General features: G+C 41.5%; 1 protein-coding gene across 2 annotated transcripts in view; it reads right to left on the bottom strand.

Moving 5' to 3' along the window:
* Positions 1-16,934, bottom strand: part of SFXN1 (sideroflexin 1) — a 42,655-nt gene that overhangs the window by 12,047 nt on the left and 13,674 nt on the right. Inside the window, exons 1-3 of one of the 2 annotated variants that reach the window (XM_082771704.1) lie at positions 13,079-13,139; positions 2,183-2,357; positions 1,443-1,613 (exon numbers count right to left, since the gene is read on the bottom strand). In XM_082771704.1, coding sequence (XP_082627830.1) covers positions 1,443-1,613; positions 2,183-2,346 — 335 coding nt within the window. In that variant the 5' untranslated portion in view covers positions 2,347-2,357; positions 13,079-13,139. Of the gene's footprint in view, positions 1-1,442; positions 1,614-2,182; positions 2,358-13,078; positions 13,140-16,934 lie in introns of those variants that run through there. The other variant, XM_082771705.1, reaches the window with a different exon arrangement.

Below are 16,934 nucleotides of genomic sequence, written 5' to 3'. Positions count from 1 at the left end.
AAAAAAAAAACAAAACAGTAGTTGTACGGATTATTCTGTAACAAGCAGGAAAGCAAGGAGGAGATGCTAGCGTAAGAAGGTGTGTGTCTATCATGAGGCTTTGATTCTGAAATTGGAAGATAAGCTATTTTGTAATACTGCAAAAAAAGAAAAATAAAGGAAATTTGAAATTGTATTCTTACTCCCTCTAGTTTCTGGTATCTGAATGAGAAACCAAAGTAACAGCAGTAAACTAGCTGGATTTTCTCCATCACTACTTCTGTTCTTCCTCTGTTCTTCTTACGCATGAGCAACTCTCTTTCCTGACTCATCTGTTCCTGTTTCCTTGCTACTGTGGTGGTAGAGGATGTTAGGCCCGCTGCAAAGGTCAGGCATGACTCACATTGCTTTACTGTGTGCCTAAAAGTCCTCATAGGTATAATGAGGAATTTGCTTCTCCCAGTGACCAGCAGTAACCAGAACACATCAGCACACAGTAAGACAGAGCCTGAACCACATCATCTAACACTTCTACAAAATCCTCTGCTACGGGTTTGGTCCTAATAAACCAACATCTTCCAGGCTAAAACAACCTAGTTTTGAATCTGAGCGACTATGTGAATAATGTAAAAAAAAAAAAAAAAAAAAAAAAGTATAGAGCTGCTGTAATTATAATTATATTATGTGTAAGTATTGTAGATGATAATAGAACATGCATAAAAGAATAACCACTTAACAGAAAGCAGTGCTCATGAATGGGCAATTAGACTGATTGTTTTATTCATTATCTTGGCTATTTTTTAAAAACACAGCAGAGCGCTTTCCAAAATGACTGTGCCTTTCTGGAATGGGTGAGTCAAGAATTTGTAAAATCTCAGCTTCAAACATACAATTACTATTTCCTCTGAAATTGCCATTAATTCTTGCTAACAAAGCATTGTTTCACAAAAATATTTCTAACACAAAGTCTATGAACAGAAGTCCACTGACTTTGGGGGACTTCACTGTATCAGTGATTCAAGAACTATAAGGAAATAGAAGGATCAAACAGGAGCTGGAGAACTTGATTAATGATGGACAGAAGCATAGTTAGTACTTACTTGGCAGACAGTTTGTCCTACATGCCAAATCTCTAAGCTTAGAGATTCTCAGGTATCTCCTCCTCTTTGTCCTTCACACAACTCTCCTACAAGGATGGGGTTTTGGAACATTCAACTTTCCCAGTTTGGAGAGGAAAAGAGGGATATTTGGTGAAGGAGTAGAAGGGGCCAAGGACTTATCTCACAGCTACTTCTAGAGGAAACCACTAATCAGTGTGGGTGTGAGGGAAAGCAGAGAGAGAAGAGAAAAAGAAGCAAAATTTTATATTTTCAAATATTTATTACACATCTACTAAAATAACACTGATTTTTACTTATCTAATTTGTAGGCAAATGGTTATGTGTAATGCTGCCACTACTTACCTATAAAAGGTCATCATACAACCTGTGATAGTCATGTTCATGGGTACCTGAGCTGACATCCGGCCAATCAAGACCATCTTTTCACCAGTGTCTGGATGAAAGGCTGAATCATAGATATATTTTGCTCTCCACAATTCATTTTCAGTCAAGCCAGGTGCCACGATACCTTGTCTGGGGACAAATTAAAAAAACAATAACAAAAAGAACAATAGCAAAAAGTACAACTGTTACAAAATGCTGCAACTTCCAGTGACAAATGTAGTATCAGAGGATTTGGGGATGTTCATACTAAGTTCATCTGCTCCCATAGCTAGCTTGTAGGTCTTCAGCTTTTAAATGAATTGGAGAAATAAGAAGAATCAAAACTCCTAGCAGCGGTTATGTTGGCTGAGTTAATATATCCAGCATCAAACTTCTATTTACTCAAACCATATTAGGATATTAGTGCTAAAATCTCTGGAGTCATTAGTTTGAAACTTTGAAAATTTACCTGGATTTACCTGGGAACTACGTGCCCCACCAATATAACACGTAAGAAGCAGTTTTAAACACTGTTGTCATATTAACCATTTTCAGATTTAGACACTTTTGTATTTTCAAATACTTAACAGAGTTTCTCAGATGACATAATTTCCCCATTCATTAGCAAATCTGATAGTGTTTCAAGCCCTGAAATAAGACGACAGGGCAATACAGTGTCTTAAGTATTTCCTTTAAAATATATAACCATATGCTTATACCTGTAATCATGAACAATTTGTCTTGCATTTTCCAGCTGGGCATCAGATAACAAAATGTTCCGGGGGTCTGTTACAGTAAAGAAGTGACTGGCTCGTCCAACGAAAGTGCTTTGATCCCATCGGGGCTCCTTGATATTAATATTTAATGGTATATCTGCAGACATCTTTGAAAACTCTGTGATGAAAACAGGAAAAATTGCAATTCAGAATTATCCTTACTTCATAACGTGTCTATAACCTGTGAGAATTTAGACTGAGAAATGATTATGCTTACAGCAAATGAAGAGATGCACATCTTGCAGAACTGAGTTTACAAGGGTATGTATATACAGAAAGCACACGGTGTCAGACATCATCATAATTTTAATGAGGTCGCTATTCATGTAAGTAAAAAACTTAAAGAAAACCTTAAAGAACTTAAACATGTACAAAAACACTTCTGTGCCTGTTTCCCCAAGACATTTATGCGTTGCATGTTTTACTGTAAGAGTATGATTGTCTGAGCACAAGGATGAAAAGTATTGTACTAAGAAGAAGCTGTACTAAATAACATGATACTAAACAGAAATTTGGGTTATTTGAATGATGAATTAGTGTTAGATGAAAATGTTGTCTTAAAGGGTAAGAGAAATTAAATGCTTCAAGAGATCCCTGAAGAACTGTTACAAAGTGCAGGAGCAGAAGAAATATTTTACAAAATCCAGCTAACATCTCTGGCATTGCAAAACAAAACAAAGTTAAGATCACAAACCCCAACGATTTCTTTTAGTCAATGTTGTTTCTCTATATCCACATTCTAACAAAAAAAAAGATTATATAATGCAACAGTTTACCACATTATGAATGCATGACCAATTCTCCTAATGATATGTCAAAGATGCTAAAAACTACCATGAAGGGCACTGCTAACTCACCGGTACGTTTCTTGGATTTAGAGGCCAGAAAATTAAAATTTGTTTTAGTATGACTAAAATTACTTTATGGAAGTAGTGGAGGAAGGGCGGTCTCTGCAAAATACAAGTTATATGAGCTTGAACTTTCTTCAAAGAAATTTCTGCAACATATTCAACAGCCAGTTTAAAAAAAATCCTCCAAATAATGTTTGTAATTCAAACGGCTGAATTAAATTGGATCTGTAACAACACAGATGTTGTCACATTGCATTTTATCTGTTTTAGTAGGAAAAAGATCATTATTCTGAGGACAACTGACATACGTAAGCTGCCACTGCAGTGTTTTCATCTTAACTCAGATTTTTGCAGGGATGTTCTTTACCTCCTGCTGTCAAACATTAGGAATGCTGTGAAGCTGTCTGAGCCATTTTTGTCAATAATGAAACTTGTATGATGGAGAAGTGAAAAAAGAAATCACCAACAGAAAGTAACTATGGATACAGACTGTCTTCATCATAAAAAAAATGGGAAAAAAAGGAGTGACAGTCATGAAACCTGAAGAAGCAAGGGTCCATCCCTCGAACGTAATTATTATCCCTCTCTTCTACTGCAAGTGGAAAAACCTGGAAGGCACTGGAAAAGTAAATTCGACAGAAATAAAGGCCTACAGCTCTTTGTCTATCAAAACCAGACCTAAATTATCAGTGTTAAGGGACAGGGAGGAAAAGGAGACTAACACATATTAAGATGACACTATACAGCAATATTTCTAGCAAAAAAAGAAAATAACAGTCTGCTCTTGACAGAGAGCAAAAACAGATCACAAGACCACAGCCACAGAAAAAAGGAGATCATTCAGCTTTGTAACATCCTCATAGGAACCAGGAAATCCACCTTGTAAGCAGACGAGGACCGAGTAAAAATTATTCTGCCTTGAACCCTGTATCAGTCAGAAGGGCTTTTACGAGTGTGAAGTATCCAGGGAGAAGTATCCGATCTTCCCTCCTTTTGCCCACGTTTTTATGCTTATGTAATAGCACAAGCACGAGCCTCATTTAGGATTTTGGTGGTTACTATCATTGAGATTTAATTACAGTGAAAACCTAGTTAGTGGTCACCTACTGTTTTATGGTTCACCATAGGTATATTACAGGGAGAAGTTGGTTTCCCAACACATCAGCTGCCAGAAAGAACTGCCAATGACATTCAGATTGCTCAAACCCTTCCCAACATTACACATGCTCGTGAAGTCAATAAAAGCCGTGTATGCATAAGCACAATTTCACCAAACACCAGACACCATTGTAAGGCTGTAAAGATAAGGCAGCAAGAATGCAGAATAATTGCATTATAAATGAAGATAAGCAATGTTCAAAGCGGAATTAGCCAGTACGTTCTACTCAGCATCGCCAAGTATTCAAGGCAACGTCCCACACACGTTTAATTAAAAAAGCAAAGTAACCTATTGCTCATATACCAAAATTTTAGAACCTGGGATAGATTAAATAAACAATAACGAAGGGTTGTCCTTCTGCATGGTCACAATCACAGCATAGCTAATAGCTGAATGATGAAGTGTTATAACTTAGCCAGTATCACTAAAAAAGTTTCTTAAAAAATATTAGAAAATCCTAATTTGGTGCTATTAAATAAAATGTCCTTCCATTCTTACATTTACTGCTAATTACTCAACGTTTCCTTGTCTAATTCATCAAATTAAAAAACAAACCAAAACATTTAGGGTATTTATGTATTATTTTTATGCTTAGCTTGTATTGTCTACAATAGAAGAGTAAAAAGAAGTTAAAATTATTTTCCCTGTTAAGCTCATTATTGGCTGGCAGCTTTTATTAGCACCTTTACTATGCACAGAGACAGGACTTCCCTACAGTGATGGCACGGATCATGGAAATGAGGATTTGGGATAGGTTTGGAGAGCAGAGTTCTCACGCAGAACATCTGAATGGGAGATGCTGCTCAGGTTTCTTTTCCCTCTCTTATTACTGTACCATCACAGGTGCCTTCCCACAAAGAGTGCTGTGTGAAAGAATAGACCATCTTCTGGTCTAAAATGGTGATACCTGGTTTTGCAAAGCAGTACCCTAGGAAAGCAGGGTGAACTCATTAACTCAAAAACTCTTTTCCACTAAAGAAAATTAATAATCTGCACATTGGGGCTGGGAAATCATTCTATGAATACTTCCTGATTGATTTAGTAATTATGGGAAAGTCTAAGTTTCAATATTTTTGTAATTTAATTATCAGTTTCATTAGGAAAGATTAAAAACTACTTAGGATAACTTATGTTAATCTGTTTAAAGCTGTCTAATGAACACTTAAGAAAGCAGTCCATAAATAGAAGCTCTTTGCTTTCTTTTCACTGTGATCAGCCAGTGCTGAAAAATTGCTTTATATATTCTACTGGGTTGTCTGTGAATTGCTTTTATTGCACAGGACACTTCTGTCCACAAAAACAAGCCCTTGAATATTAAGAAAACTAAACAATAAGGATCATCTTAGCATCATTTCACTCCATGGCTCACTTTGTGCTGGTTCTGATGTTCCTCGAGCCGTGTCCCGTGTGCTGATTTAGCTTCACTCAACTCACATCAAAATGATTTAGTAATGGCCATCAGTGGCCCCACATAAACTGATACGAGCATGTATATCCTTGCTAAAACATGCTTTCATCTCCCTGTACGGCCATACCTTAAGAAAAAGGCTGGATTTTCAGATAGCTGCATGAGAAGCCTGCACTGGTCAAGTGAATGGTTAGCAGCTGATGCCTTGTAATCAGAGCTGCTGGCCCCGTGTCACCAGTGGGAATCAAGGTCTGTACTGTGATGCTCCAGCACCCACATCAGCTTACTGCTTTGCTCAAGTTGGAGATTTGCAGCTCCTGGAGGAGCCAGGCATAGCACCTAACCCTAAACCTGCAGGGAAGATCATCAACAAGAAACATAAAGCATAGACAGTTCTAAATGTTTCAGCTCGCCAGAGTCAAGAGATTGAAAGCCTACGGTACAGGCTAGGCAAATGGGTGTGAGAGAGACCCCACTAGCTGTAAATTGGGAAAACTCCCACTTCCTGCACGTCTACACAGGGAAAATAAAAATAGAAGGCATGATGGTAAAAAGAGTTAATGTGACTGAGACAGCAAGGGTTAACAGTCATCAGGCTGTCCATAAGGCATGCTAACAGAGTAAAAACACCCCAAAGACAACGTCAGCACCACCAGGTAGAGCTCCTGCACCTTCTTAGGCAGACTAAGCAGCAGCAGCTTGTCAGCACATGCTTCAATTTCTTTTCCCTTGTAAAGAAGGGTTAGCATGGCAGCAGCAAAGAGCAAACCAGCTGGAAAATGGGAAACATACAGTAAAGGACGATTCCTTGGCATGTGCTACAACAAAAAGTCATGCTTGAAATCACTGCATTTGTTTAAAGAGATGTCAGCAGCAACAGGAAACATTGACTTTAACATCGCCAGTCTTTACAAACATATATGGGCTCCAGTTTTGCTGGTGTTCACCCTGCATAAGTTTAGATCTTTGCAAAAAGGGATAAAAACTTTACATGACTGCTATTTAAGCACTCAGAAACGTTTTCTTCTAAATGATGTGAACGACATAGTTGCCTTGCACTTTAATAACCTAACTAGGAACAATGCTTTTCTAATTAAGTTTAAGATACAAATCATAAAGGCTGTGGCCATGGACAGACCACCAATGCACACAAAAGAGGAAAAGATGCATCATACAAGGGAGTGTAACAGTTCAGGCACTGGAAAAATACAATGTGGTGACACATAAAGCTTGCAGTGAAGTAGAAAGGCTGCTAAGGTTGCCGGTCTCGGGACTCTGAGTCACAGATCTGCTACAATGCTGCTTGGCTAAGGCAGCGAGGGAACTTCTGTCCTGAAAACTTGCACATTTTCGGGCAAAATATTTTTAGAAGAAAAGCACCATTGCATATATTAAACAGACTGCATGATGCTCCTCACGATTTATCACCCTTATTAGTAAATGTTAAAGAGGGAAGTAAATCCCATAAAGCAAAACTATAAGCCAGTAAAATGCCTGTGTGCTCCGAAGGGATGCTCTTGTAAAGTAAAATGTCCAACCAGAAAGTACAAATGGTGACTGTACACAAATAGGGTTTCATCATTATAGTATCCAGTAGACATGAAGTCATCATCATAAACTGAAAGGCGGGATTTAAAAAAAAATATTTATTTTTTACAAGTGAGATCACAAGACTGCAGTAAATACAAAATTCTCAATTTAAGTTGCTGCAACAGTATTTCACCTAGCTGTCACCTTAATTTCCAGATATAATTTTAGAGATGTGCTGCTGTTTGCAAATGCATTCAAATACTCAATAACAAAAGCATTATAACAAAACTATTTACCATGTAATTATTATTTTAGAAACAAGGCTTTGTCAAAGGTGTAACCCTTTTATCTTCAGTGATACAATTCTCAACATACACGCCGAAGATTTAAGCTGTAATTATCCAAATATCCACGAAGGAATTGTGTGAAGGAAAAATAGAGGACACTTAGGTTAAATTAAAGTAAAATAAACCTATCTGCACCCTGAGATAAGTGGAAAGTTTGCAAAGGGATTGCGAAGTAAATGTACAAATCTTCTAGAACAAAGGTAAAAATGTTTACTTTGTTACTGCCAGCTAATAAAGGCAAGCTCGGACAACTACCTAACACTTAACTGTGCATATAAACCCACCTGAATTTATTGTTCCTACAGCTACTGCTACTCAGTAAGCACCAACAGAGGGGAGACTACCTCCATAGCAGGACAAAACTGTGAATTAACAGCGCCTTAAAATTTAAGGTGGAAAAGTAAACAGTAAAATTACCCGATCTGATCTTGAAAACACCCTTCTTTCCCAAGCGGAGGATTTGGGAAATAACGTTTATTTCACAGTTGCTTAAATTATTAAAATAATTCATAATCAAATGGCACTTTGAAGTCATGCTCTGCACTGGTGGAAAGGATAAATAACAAATACGACAGCGTAACAGCCAAACACTTCACATCTGTCATGGAAAATACACTGTAAGGAAAGAAATAATGCACATCTGTTTCAAACAACTGAATAATTAGAGAAGTATTTAATACTTGCATACCCTGAAGTTAGTAATGGTCCAGCCTAGTAAATTAGACCAGTAATAGAGAACTGAATGTCCTCTGGCACATTCATATTACTGAACTCTCTGGTTTCCAAAATGCCTGTGGAGAACGGCTGCTAAATCCTCTCTGTGCAACGGGACTGTTTGGGTGAGCATCAGCTGCTGGGGGCAAAAGTGCTCTGAAGCTGCCATAAAACTGCTCTGCATGGCACTCCTGCAGCCCGACAGCATGGGGACTGCAACCCCATGCCAGTGAGGGTTTTGGCACGGTTTGGCTCCCCAGTGCTAACACAGGCTTTGACTATTCATGTTCCTCGCTGTGGCTGTTCCTGTGTTTCAAGGCATGTTTTCCGAAGCCTAACTGAGATCACGTGTTCATAAACTTTCTACATCTGACACGAGTGCCAAGCCAGACATGGGGCTGTGCCAAAACCCACTGCCAGGAGCTCAGCTGCAGGACCAGGGCGCGGTGGTTCCGCAGACCACAGGCAGATAGAGGCAACGATGAAGCCTGCGGATCACAGGGAGGAAACCACATTTGCTCTCTGAATCTCTCTGCTGCCTCCTCATCTTTTCCCTGACCCAGTTCAGGAGAAGGAAAACCCAGAGGGATGGTAAAACTTCCTGACCATCATTTTGTGCTGTGCTTGGGAGCCAGCATTTGTGATTACAGACGCTTCAGAATAAGGAGGTTTTACCAAGAAATGAAGTGTCATGCCCCAAAATAAGGTCTTTTTTTTATCTTAAGTGAAACTTTCAACTCCGTATTTTTAGTAACCTTCTACAAAAATTCTTTAGTTTAAAATCAATAACTTTTTGATTATGTCTTCCAACCCCTACTGCCAATCAGGGGACCTTGAAATGCCCCAGTACTGAGCACACTCCCATTTCTTGTCCTCTGTGATCAGATGGAGTCATCTGCAAATTCATGTTGTAATGCTTAATTTGAACACTAACTGGAGAGAAAAAGAGGTTTTAGAAATAACTGAGTGTCCTCTCTTAAAAAATAATTACATAAAAGCCAGCACAAAGTCTAATCAAGAATGTTAGTACGACGACTGCGTTTAGATGTGCTGCAGAATCAGCAATAGCAGAAGACTTTAAACCTCGTTTAAAGGTCAACAATAGCAGTTGCGACAATCCTCCAAAATGCAGATTCAGGAGTTGTCAGGAGTTCAGGAGTTCAGCTCTCCCCTGTTCTTTTTCCAAGTTCGCATTTCAAACCTCACGCTGAACGTCATGTCACCGCTTCTCAAACTGAAGCAGCAGCCCAAAGAGTAGCAATGCCTATTTATTTCCGACAGCAACATGCTGCTCAATTTTAAACAACCCAGACATTTGATAATTTATCTCAACGTGAACAAGAAGAAATGTGGTTGAAAACAACAAGTGAGGTTTTACAGAAGTTTAAACTGCATTTGCTACCAGTACTGCACTTAAAAGACTCATAAACAAGGGGCTAGGCTCCGTTGCATGACTGGATAATCCAGGCGGGTATGTGATTTGGGAAATTCTGGGCAACCTAAGCTCACACAGCACTGCGTGGATGATGAAAAGCAGATTTGCTCCTTTCCCTGGAATCATTTATATATTCATATGTTTTTTACCATGTATTTTAACCCATCTTGAAAAAAATCAACCCATAAATAAAAAAACTCCAAGTCTTTATTTTTTCCAGTCTCTAAGCTAAAACTGGGAATAGAGCAACAGCAAAGGAAATGTCTTGATGACACAACTGCACATCCAATTCTCCATGTCTGATTTAAGTACAGCTTTTTAAAGCAGTAGACTGTTATAAAGCTGACTGTTTGGAGCCAGGAAGCATCCCTAATGTCAAAATGTCCATTCCTTGAGAGTCAGAAAGTTTTCGCCACTATTTTGCAGAGCAGAGAGGCATTTCTGACAATGGCTAAAGGACAAGAACTACTTATAGGTTCCTAGGGAGTGTGATACTGTCAGAGAGAATATTTCTGAGAGAAGCAAGGCTGAGAAGTACCCCAGAAGTTGGCTTTCCTGAACAGGTACAAAGCACTAAATTCCCTTGAGGAGGGATCCTTTAGCAAACATCCTTAGAGAGGATACTGGTTCGGGTACTGCTTCACTCTCTGTTCAGAATTTTCTGTTCCTTTTTGCCTTTATGGGGGACGGAGTCCAGATTAAAGCCTCCTGCACCTTCCCCTACAGGAGATTCTGTTAATGAGAGTGGCCTTTTACCTCTCTTGCATGCAGTTTCAGAAAGTCAGCAAACACAGAGCTGGGGAGGGAGAACACCTGGCCTCAAGAAGAGAAGTCTCTGTTCAAAGTAGTGTGGATGTGATAATGAACATTGCAACATCTCACTCCTGGGTGCCCAACTCCCAAAACCAAACATGAAACCCTCCCTTACCAAGCACTGGACACATGGATACCTCTAGCTTAAAAGACAATTCAACTCAGCCTGCACGGAGGAGGTGAAGAGGGTAAATTAGCCAATACAAATGTTGAAAGAAAGGTGCAACTTGCACAGCGTCCTTTACAAGGACTTAGACCCCTCACTTGAGGTGGTATTTCAGAGGTATTTAGGTCAGATCACAATTCACAAAATCTCCTAGGAGGTCCTTGAAACAGGAGAATAAAGTCACTTTTCCCCCTGAAAACCCATTAAAAATAGAAGGTAAGAGCAGTATCTCTTTCACACCAGAATCCCACTGTTACAGTTCAAAAGTTAGAGCCATGTGCTGCTGAAAACATTTCATGTGCAAATTCACTGGGATAGAGGAAAAAAAAAAAGGTTTGACATACTTAGGCCCCTAGATCTCCGTTCTCCAAAGCAGTCCCCTAACATCTGGAGGTGCAGTTGTCAGGAGCCTGTTCTAGGCAATGAGACATGTCGGCTGGAAAATCTTTTTGTTGAGAAAAGTATTTGCTGCTATAAAATGGGAAGAGAAACAGCTTCTCTTTTTCCTCTGCCATATTTATAGACCAAACCAACCATAGCCTCTTGCTTGTTTCTGCAGAGCTCAGTTCTTTTGAAGCACCTCTCACGGTGCTTTGATAGAAAAATATGTAAGGATCCTGTTAGGCCTTTTTATTCCTCTGATAATACACTGGCCCTTTTTAGGCCTCTTTTGCCCAAACACAGTGCTTTCATTTTCCAGGAGAAATGCCACGAGAACAGCTGCTATGTTGGCTTAGGAGAAAAGGCAGGAAATTAACGACCTTCTGACTAGCAGAAGGTCGCCCATTCTATTTTAAAACTACAACACACTGACAAAGCAACAGCAGAAATGCAAACTGAGCTACCACCCATATTTCAATTCCTCTGACAAAGAAAAGAACACAATGCTTTCTCCAGGGATGTCGGTCAAGGTAGTATCATTAGTTCAAATGAGAAGTACTAACAGATTTCCAGGGGAAAAAAAAAGCACTTTTGCAAAAACAACACGTATCAGATTTATTAAGCAATGGTATTCCTCTGTTTGCACTGCACCTGCTACCACAGTCTGACAGAGGCAGCACAGCTGATGATGCAATGCACTTACGCCAAATGTTAACAAATCCACTTGCCAAGTTTTCCTCTCCCAAATATGCTTCTACCAGTAAATAGATGCTTAAATCACACACACACACACAAAAGAATATCTTTGCACTATGATTTTACCTATTGCAAGCATAAAACCAAATTGAATGCTGGAGAAGGCAAACCGTGGCAACGCTACAAGACACTTTTTTTGCTTATAAATGTACATCCTGCTTGTAGCCTAGCAACAAAAGCAGCAGTCTGTGTGAAATGGACATAGTGCCTGCTGCTGGGGCTCTCTCCTCAACCCAGCAGCCATCTTTGGTGAGTAACTTGCCGAGAGATTTCATCATTCTGCATTAAAGACGCATCCAGATGTTAGCAGCTGCAGCAGCCAACTCGGCGGCGTGTGCTTTCCGTGTGCCATCCCTCCTCTCGTCGCTCTCACCGCAGGAGGGATGTCGCAGGGACACGTCACACCCTTACCTCTCCTCTTCACTACGGAAGAAAAAGCTTCTTTGCTAAGAAGGGTTAACCCAAGGTCTTATTCCATTCCTGACTGCTGCAAGCTTGTCTCTGCTCCTTATTTCTAAAGCCCTGTGGTAAAATGAGGCAGGATTCTCTGGCTGCACCCAGCTGTGTTTATGACCTTCTTCTGCAGGTTTTGCACTATAAGTCTTTTTTTTTTTTTTTTTTTTCCTGGTAGGATTTATACAGGTGATTTTTTAATTGCACTTTGGCACAAGGCCTGTCTTCTTTCCCTGCTATCTCAGTACCCATTACAACACCAAATTATTTGTAATTCAGTTGATTAAGAGATTGATGCTCAGCATTAGAACCCCTGGCTACCAGGCGGCCAGCCTCGAAACCACACGACACGTTCATCCCTGGAGAAGCCGATCACCTTGACATGAAGGCTACCTTCACCTGCCCGCACCGGTGCCCAGCTGCGATGCAGCACCCTGCGACACCGACACCAGAGGCTTATTTCGGGAGGGATTTTTGAGCTGGGGAAGCAGGGAGCCGATATTCGTGCAGAGCGGATGGCGCAGGGAGGGAGGCAGGCCTGGAGGCTCCCCCAGGCAGCTGCTTGCTGAGCCTGCAGCCAACAAAGGGCTCACAGGGAGCAGGGGCTGGGCAAGGGACGGGTGCCCCTGGGGACAGCGGGGACACACAGGGCTTGGTGACAGCTGGCTGCGGGCCTCCGCAGAGGGGCCACGCGTGCCCGCTGACACCGGGCTGGGCCTCCCTGGAGGCCTTGAGCCCCTGCGGAGGGCACTGGGCTGATGGGGGACCGCGCCGTTCCCCCCCACCCACAGCCCACTTCCCTCACGGGGCCGGTACCGGTACTCACCGCGGCCGCCGCCGGCTCCGCGCCGCCCGGAAGAGGCTCTCGTGGGCCCGGGGCCGGGGGAAGGCGAGCGGCCGCCCCGCTCCGCCCCGCTCCGCCTCCCGGGGCAGGGCAGCGCCGGGCGTCGGTACCACGGCCGGGGCGAGCGGGCCTCGGCGCCTCACTGCCCAACGTTGCCTCAGGGCCCGCCGGTGTTCCCCCCCTCGGGTCGCTCCCCTCTCGTGTTTGATCGTCCCTCGAGCCTAGGAGCAGCTCCGGCCCTGAAATTGCTTCCGAAATTAAAGCAGGAAAAGCTGACAGAAGAGTTGCCTGAAATGTTATTTTTCCTCCCCAAAAGGACGGCGGTGCTCGGCTGGTGAACCGATCGGGTCATCGGGCAATCTAACGGGGACAACTTCTGAAGCAAAAGTACTACTGGCCCGAACCCAGCTTTGACAACAAAGATTTTATCTATCTATCTATCTATCTATCTATCTATCTATCTATCTATCTATTTTACATACTTTCTCGATTTTGTCACGCCTGCTTTAATAAGCATTGCAGGAAAACTGCCAGCAGCTGGGATACGTTCATAGGAAACCACAATAAATGAACCCTTAAAATAGAAAAATAAGTTACTCTCAGGTCCGAGTCCTTAAAAAAAATGTTGATTCATAAGAAATTGATTCCAGCTGATGAGAGCTTTCTTGCATATGGTGATTTAAAATTTCAGATAAACGTGGATCTTTGATTTTGTTAGAAAGCTGGGGAATAGCTCACAGCATTTCACTCTTTTTGGGAATTCTCACTCCACATTTATCTTTGTAGCATCTGATAGCTCCCCGGTTTGAGATGAGATGTGCAGTCGTGTGATATTTAAAAAATACAACAGGGATACTCAGTTACACAGTTCCTGTGCTTCCTCCACTCCAGCTTCCAGATGAACATGGCGATAGATGCACAAACTACATTGCTAACACACGTCTCAAGTGTCAGTTATGTTCATTAATGTCTCAGACTGATGGTGTTAATTTGATAAGTCAGAAACACATGAGCTGGTCTCATCCCATAATTTATGTGGAACCTTTGGGGAATGGGAAAAAACGTGCTGTGATACAGCTGTATTGCATCCCATTTTTATCCCATTTTATCCCATTTATATTCTGCAAACAGTGCTGGTTTAACTCTTGTGTACCAGAACAGCATACCAACATAGAGAGGCCAATTTATGGTTTTCAATGAAAAACTAATCACAGAATGGCAGAATCATCTAGGTTGGAAGAGCCCTCCAAGATCACCTAGTCCAACCTCTAAATTTTGGCTTTAATCTCCAGATTACAAATTAATCTTCAGAGGGGATAACTGATCCTCTGTTACATGGTTTACATTCTGAGGACTGATGTCTTCTGCCTCCAACAGTTCTCATCTCTGCCAAAGATACTGACTTGTTAATCTGCATTAAAGCCACGTATACCCTTCTGAGCATGTCACAACAGACATTCTGCTCGCAGACTCTTGGGTATAAATTATATTAGTACCTCAACTTCTACGAGGTGCTAAATGAAAAGCAATGGATAAATTCATTGCTGGAGTTAATCGTTTGCTCTATATTTAGTGCAGATGGTGTTGAACAGCTGCATAACTTCTCTTTCACTAGACTAGTTATTTCTCTCATCACTGAGAAAGCAATCTGTTTTTTTTTTTTTTTTTTTTTTTTTTTTTGCCATGAATCCTGAGAAGTCTTGAAATGGCTCTGACCAACCAGCCACAACTGCTCATGAACCAGAAAACTGGAAGGCAAATGAATGAATATAGGTATTCACGTGGAATGGCTAACCTCTGGCTACAGGTATTTTCTACTAATCTTCATGCTAACAGTGCTTTTGGCTGCATTTAAAAATGCAGAATTCAGGAGGATGTGCCAGCTCCAGCAGTGTGTTTTGGCCTCATCCTGCTTCCATTCTGAGGTGAAACAGTGGAGTTAAATTACTGTGTGAGCATTAATAGTACTTACAGAAAGCACACACCTAGAGACTACAAGGGGATTCATCAAAGAAGCCTCACCTTAGCTCCACCTGAAGCATTCCTTTCAGTTATCTTATTTCCTAGGGATCCTGCTAATAAGACTCCTGCAACCCCCAAGGTGTGCATTCAGTCCTTTGTCTTTGCTAAATTAGGGATGAATTTAGCCATCTGCGTGTTTTCTCCTGAAAGAATTCCCAGACTGCTCTAGAGCAAACTCTTCCCCACGCTACCCAGAGCAGGAGGATTTCTGTTCTTTCACAGTTCCTGCCTCATCTAAGAAATGAGCTTTACTGTATTTACTTTCCACAAGCTTCACTCTATTCATAATATTTACATCGGACATTAATGCTTTTCATGTTTTTTTGCCATTTCAAATTGGCACCGGGAATCAGCCGACAAAACCGAAGAGCTGCTGTGCCTTGCAACTCTTAGCATAGCTGCCCAGCAAGCGGCACTACAGGACTAGCTTTCCCAAACCCTGTGTCACAAACAGCAGTCAGAGGAAAGGCAAGCGTGGGCTATGTCAAGACTTTTCAGCTCGGTGAGAAAGGCAGTAAGTTGTGCAGCAGGTGGGAGGTGATGTGTGGTGACGGCCGGGGAGGTACGCAGCAAGGAGCCGGAGCGTGTTCAGCTGCTGGCTCTCGAGGACAGTGTTAGGAACTGGCCTTGGCACCGAGCTGACTGCTATCAGAGGTTTTGCCAGAAGAAACCAGCCACATTTCTGGGAACTATTCATTAGCACTCACTTGATGGGAGGTGCCTGTGAAGGCTTGGTGCTGTGTTTTACTATCAGCAGCAGAATATTGGGCTAGGTCAACCATGAATATATATAGCATTTGTTTTGGCCTGCTGACTTCCTGTGTGTTTTTTTCCCAGAAAATCCAAGCCCCAGACTGGAAGGGACGTTAGTACAGTCTGAGGAGTGCTCATAAAGTCAAAGTTTGTTTCTGTAAATGAGCTAGGGATTTCCGTGTCTGTATATCAAAATAACATCACACTGTTTTCCCATAGTCTGAACTGCTAATGAATAAACTATTAACTAGGGAATTTTGGTCCAACAAACAAACAACACAACACTTTTTGGTAATATAAATTATAATGAAGCCTTATGTAAGCTGATTGAGGACGAGTTACAAAATCACTTAAAGATTTTGGCTCCGTCTGCAGTATTTGAACCTGATTTTAGGTTACTCATGCTATATTGTGCCAAGCTAAATTGATGCATACCAAATTTTCCTATCTATCTAGATGAAAACATGCATAGTTACATCAGATAAGACTGGAAGCAAAAGAACATGAAAAGCCAGTCTACATTTTAAAGGGACATAGCACTACATTTAAAGGCATAAACCAGCCCTTCAAGGGGATTAGGAAGCCATTTCTTCTATGATGTGGCTATTCCATAAATATCTCCTGTGGGGTTGTTCATACACCGAAGCACCTTTACCAGGTGCTGTTGGCAGTCTGGTGACTAGGCAGACTGATGGCAGCTGTGGAAGGAGCATGGGGCAGGAGGAGAGATAGTTCCTTCCTACTTTAGCACCATCCCATAGGGTCTCACAGCAGCTTCAACTGGGCTGGGCAAATTATTTCATCATCCTCTTGGGACCATATGTTGGTAACTCATGACACTTTCACCTGCTGGCTCTTTCCAATGGATTTGGAAAATGGTCATTAAAACTATGAACCCTCAAATGTTTATTGCTGCAGCTATGCAGGACGGCACTTGAGAACCTCTGACAGCATGTGGCAACAGCAGATGACATGCACAAGGGCATGCCACAACATGGGAAGGCTTGCAGCAACGTGAGCGATCTAGTAAGAGCAGCAAGTGACAACACAATGTGGGGCAAAA

This window comes from Aythya marila (genome assembly GCF_965140915.1).
Source record: "Aythya marila genome assembly, chromosome: 14".
NCBI classification, from domain to species: domain Eukaryota; kingdom Metazoa; phylum Chordata; class Aves; order Anseriformes; family Anatidae; genus Aythya; species Aythya marila.
The sequence above is the reverse complement of the archived record's forward strand: the minus strand, read 5'-3'. Positions and strand labels throughout refer to the sequence as shown.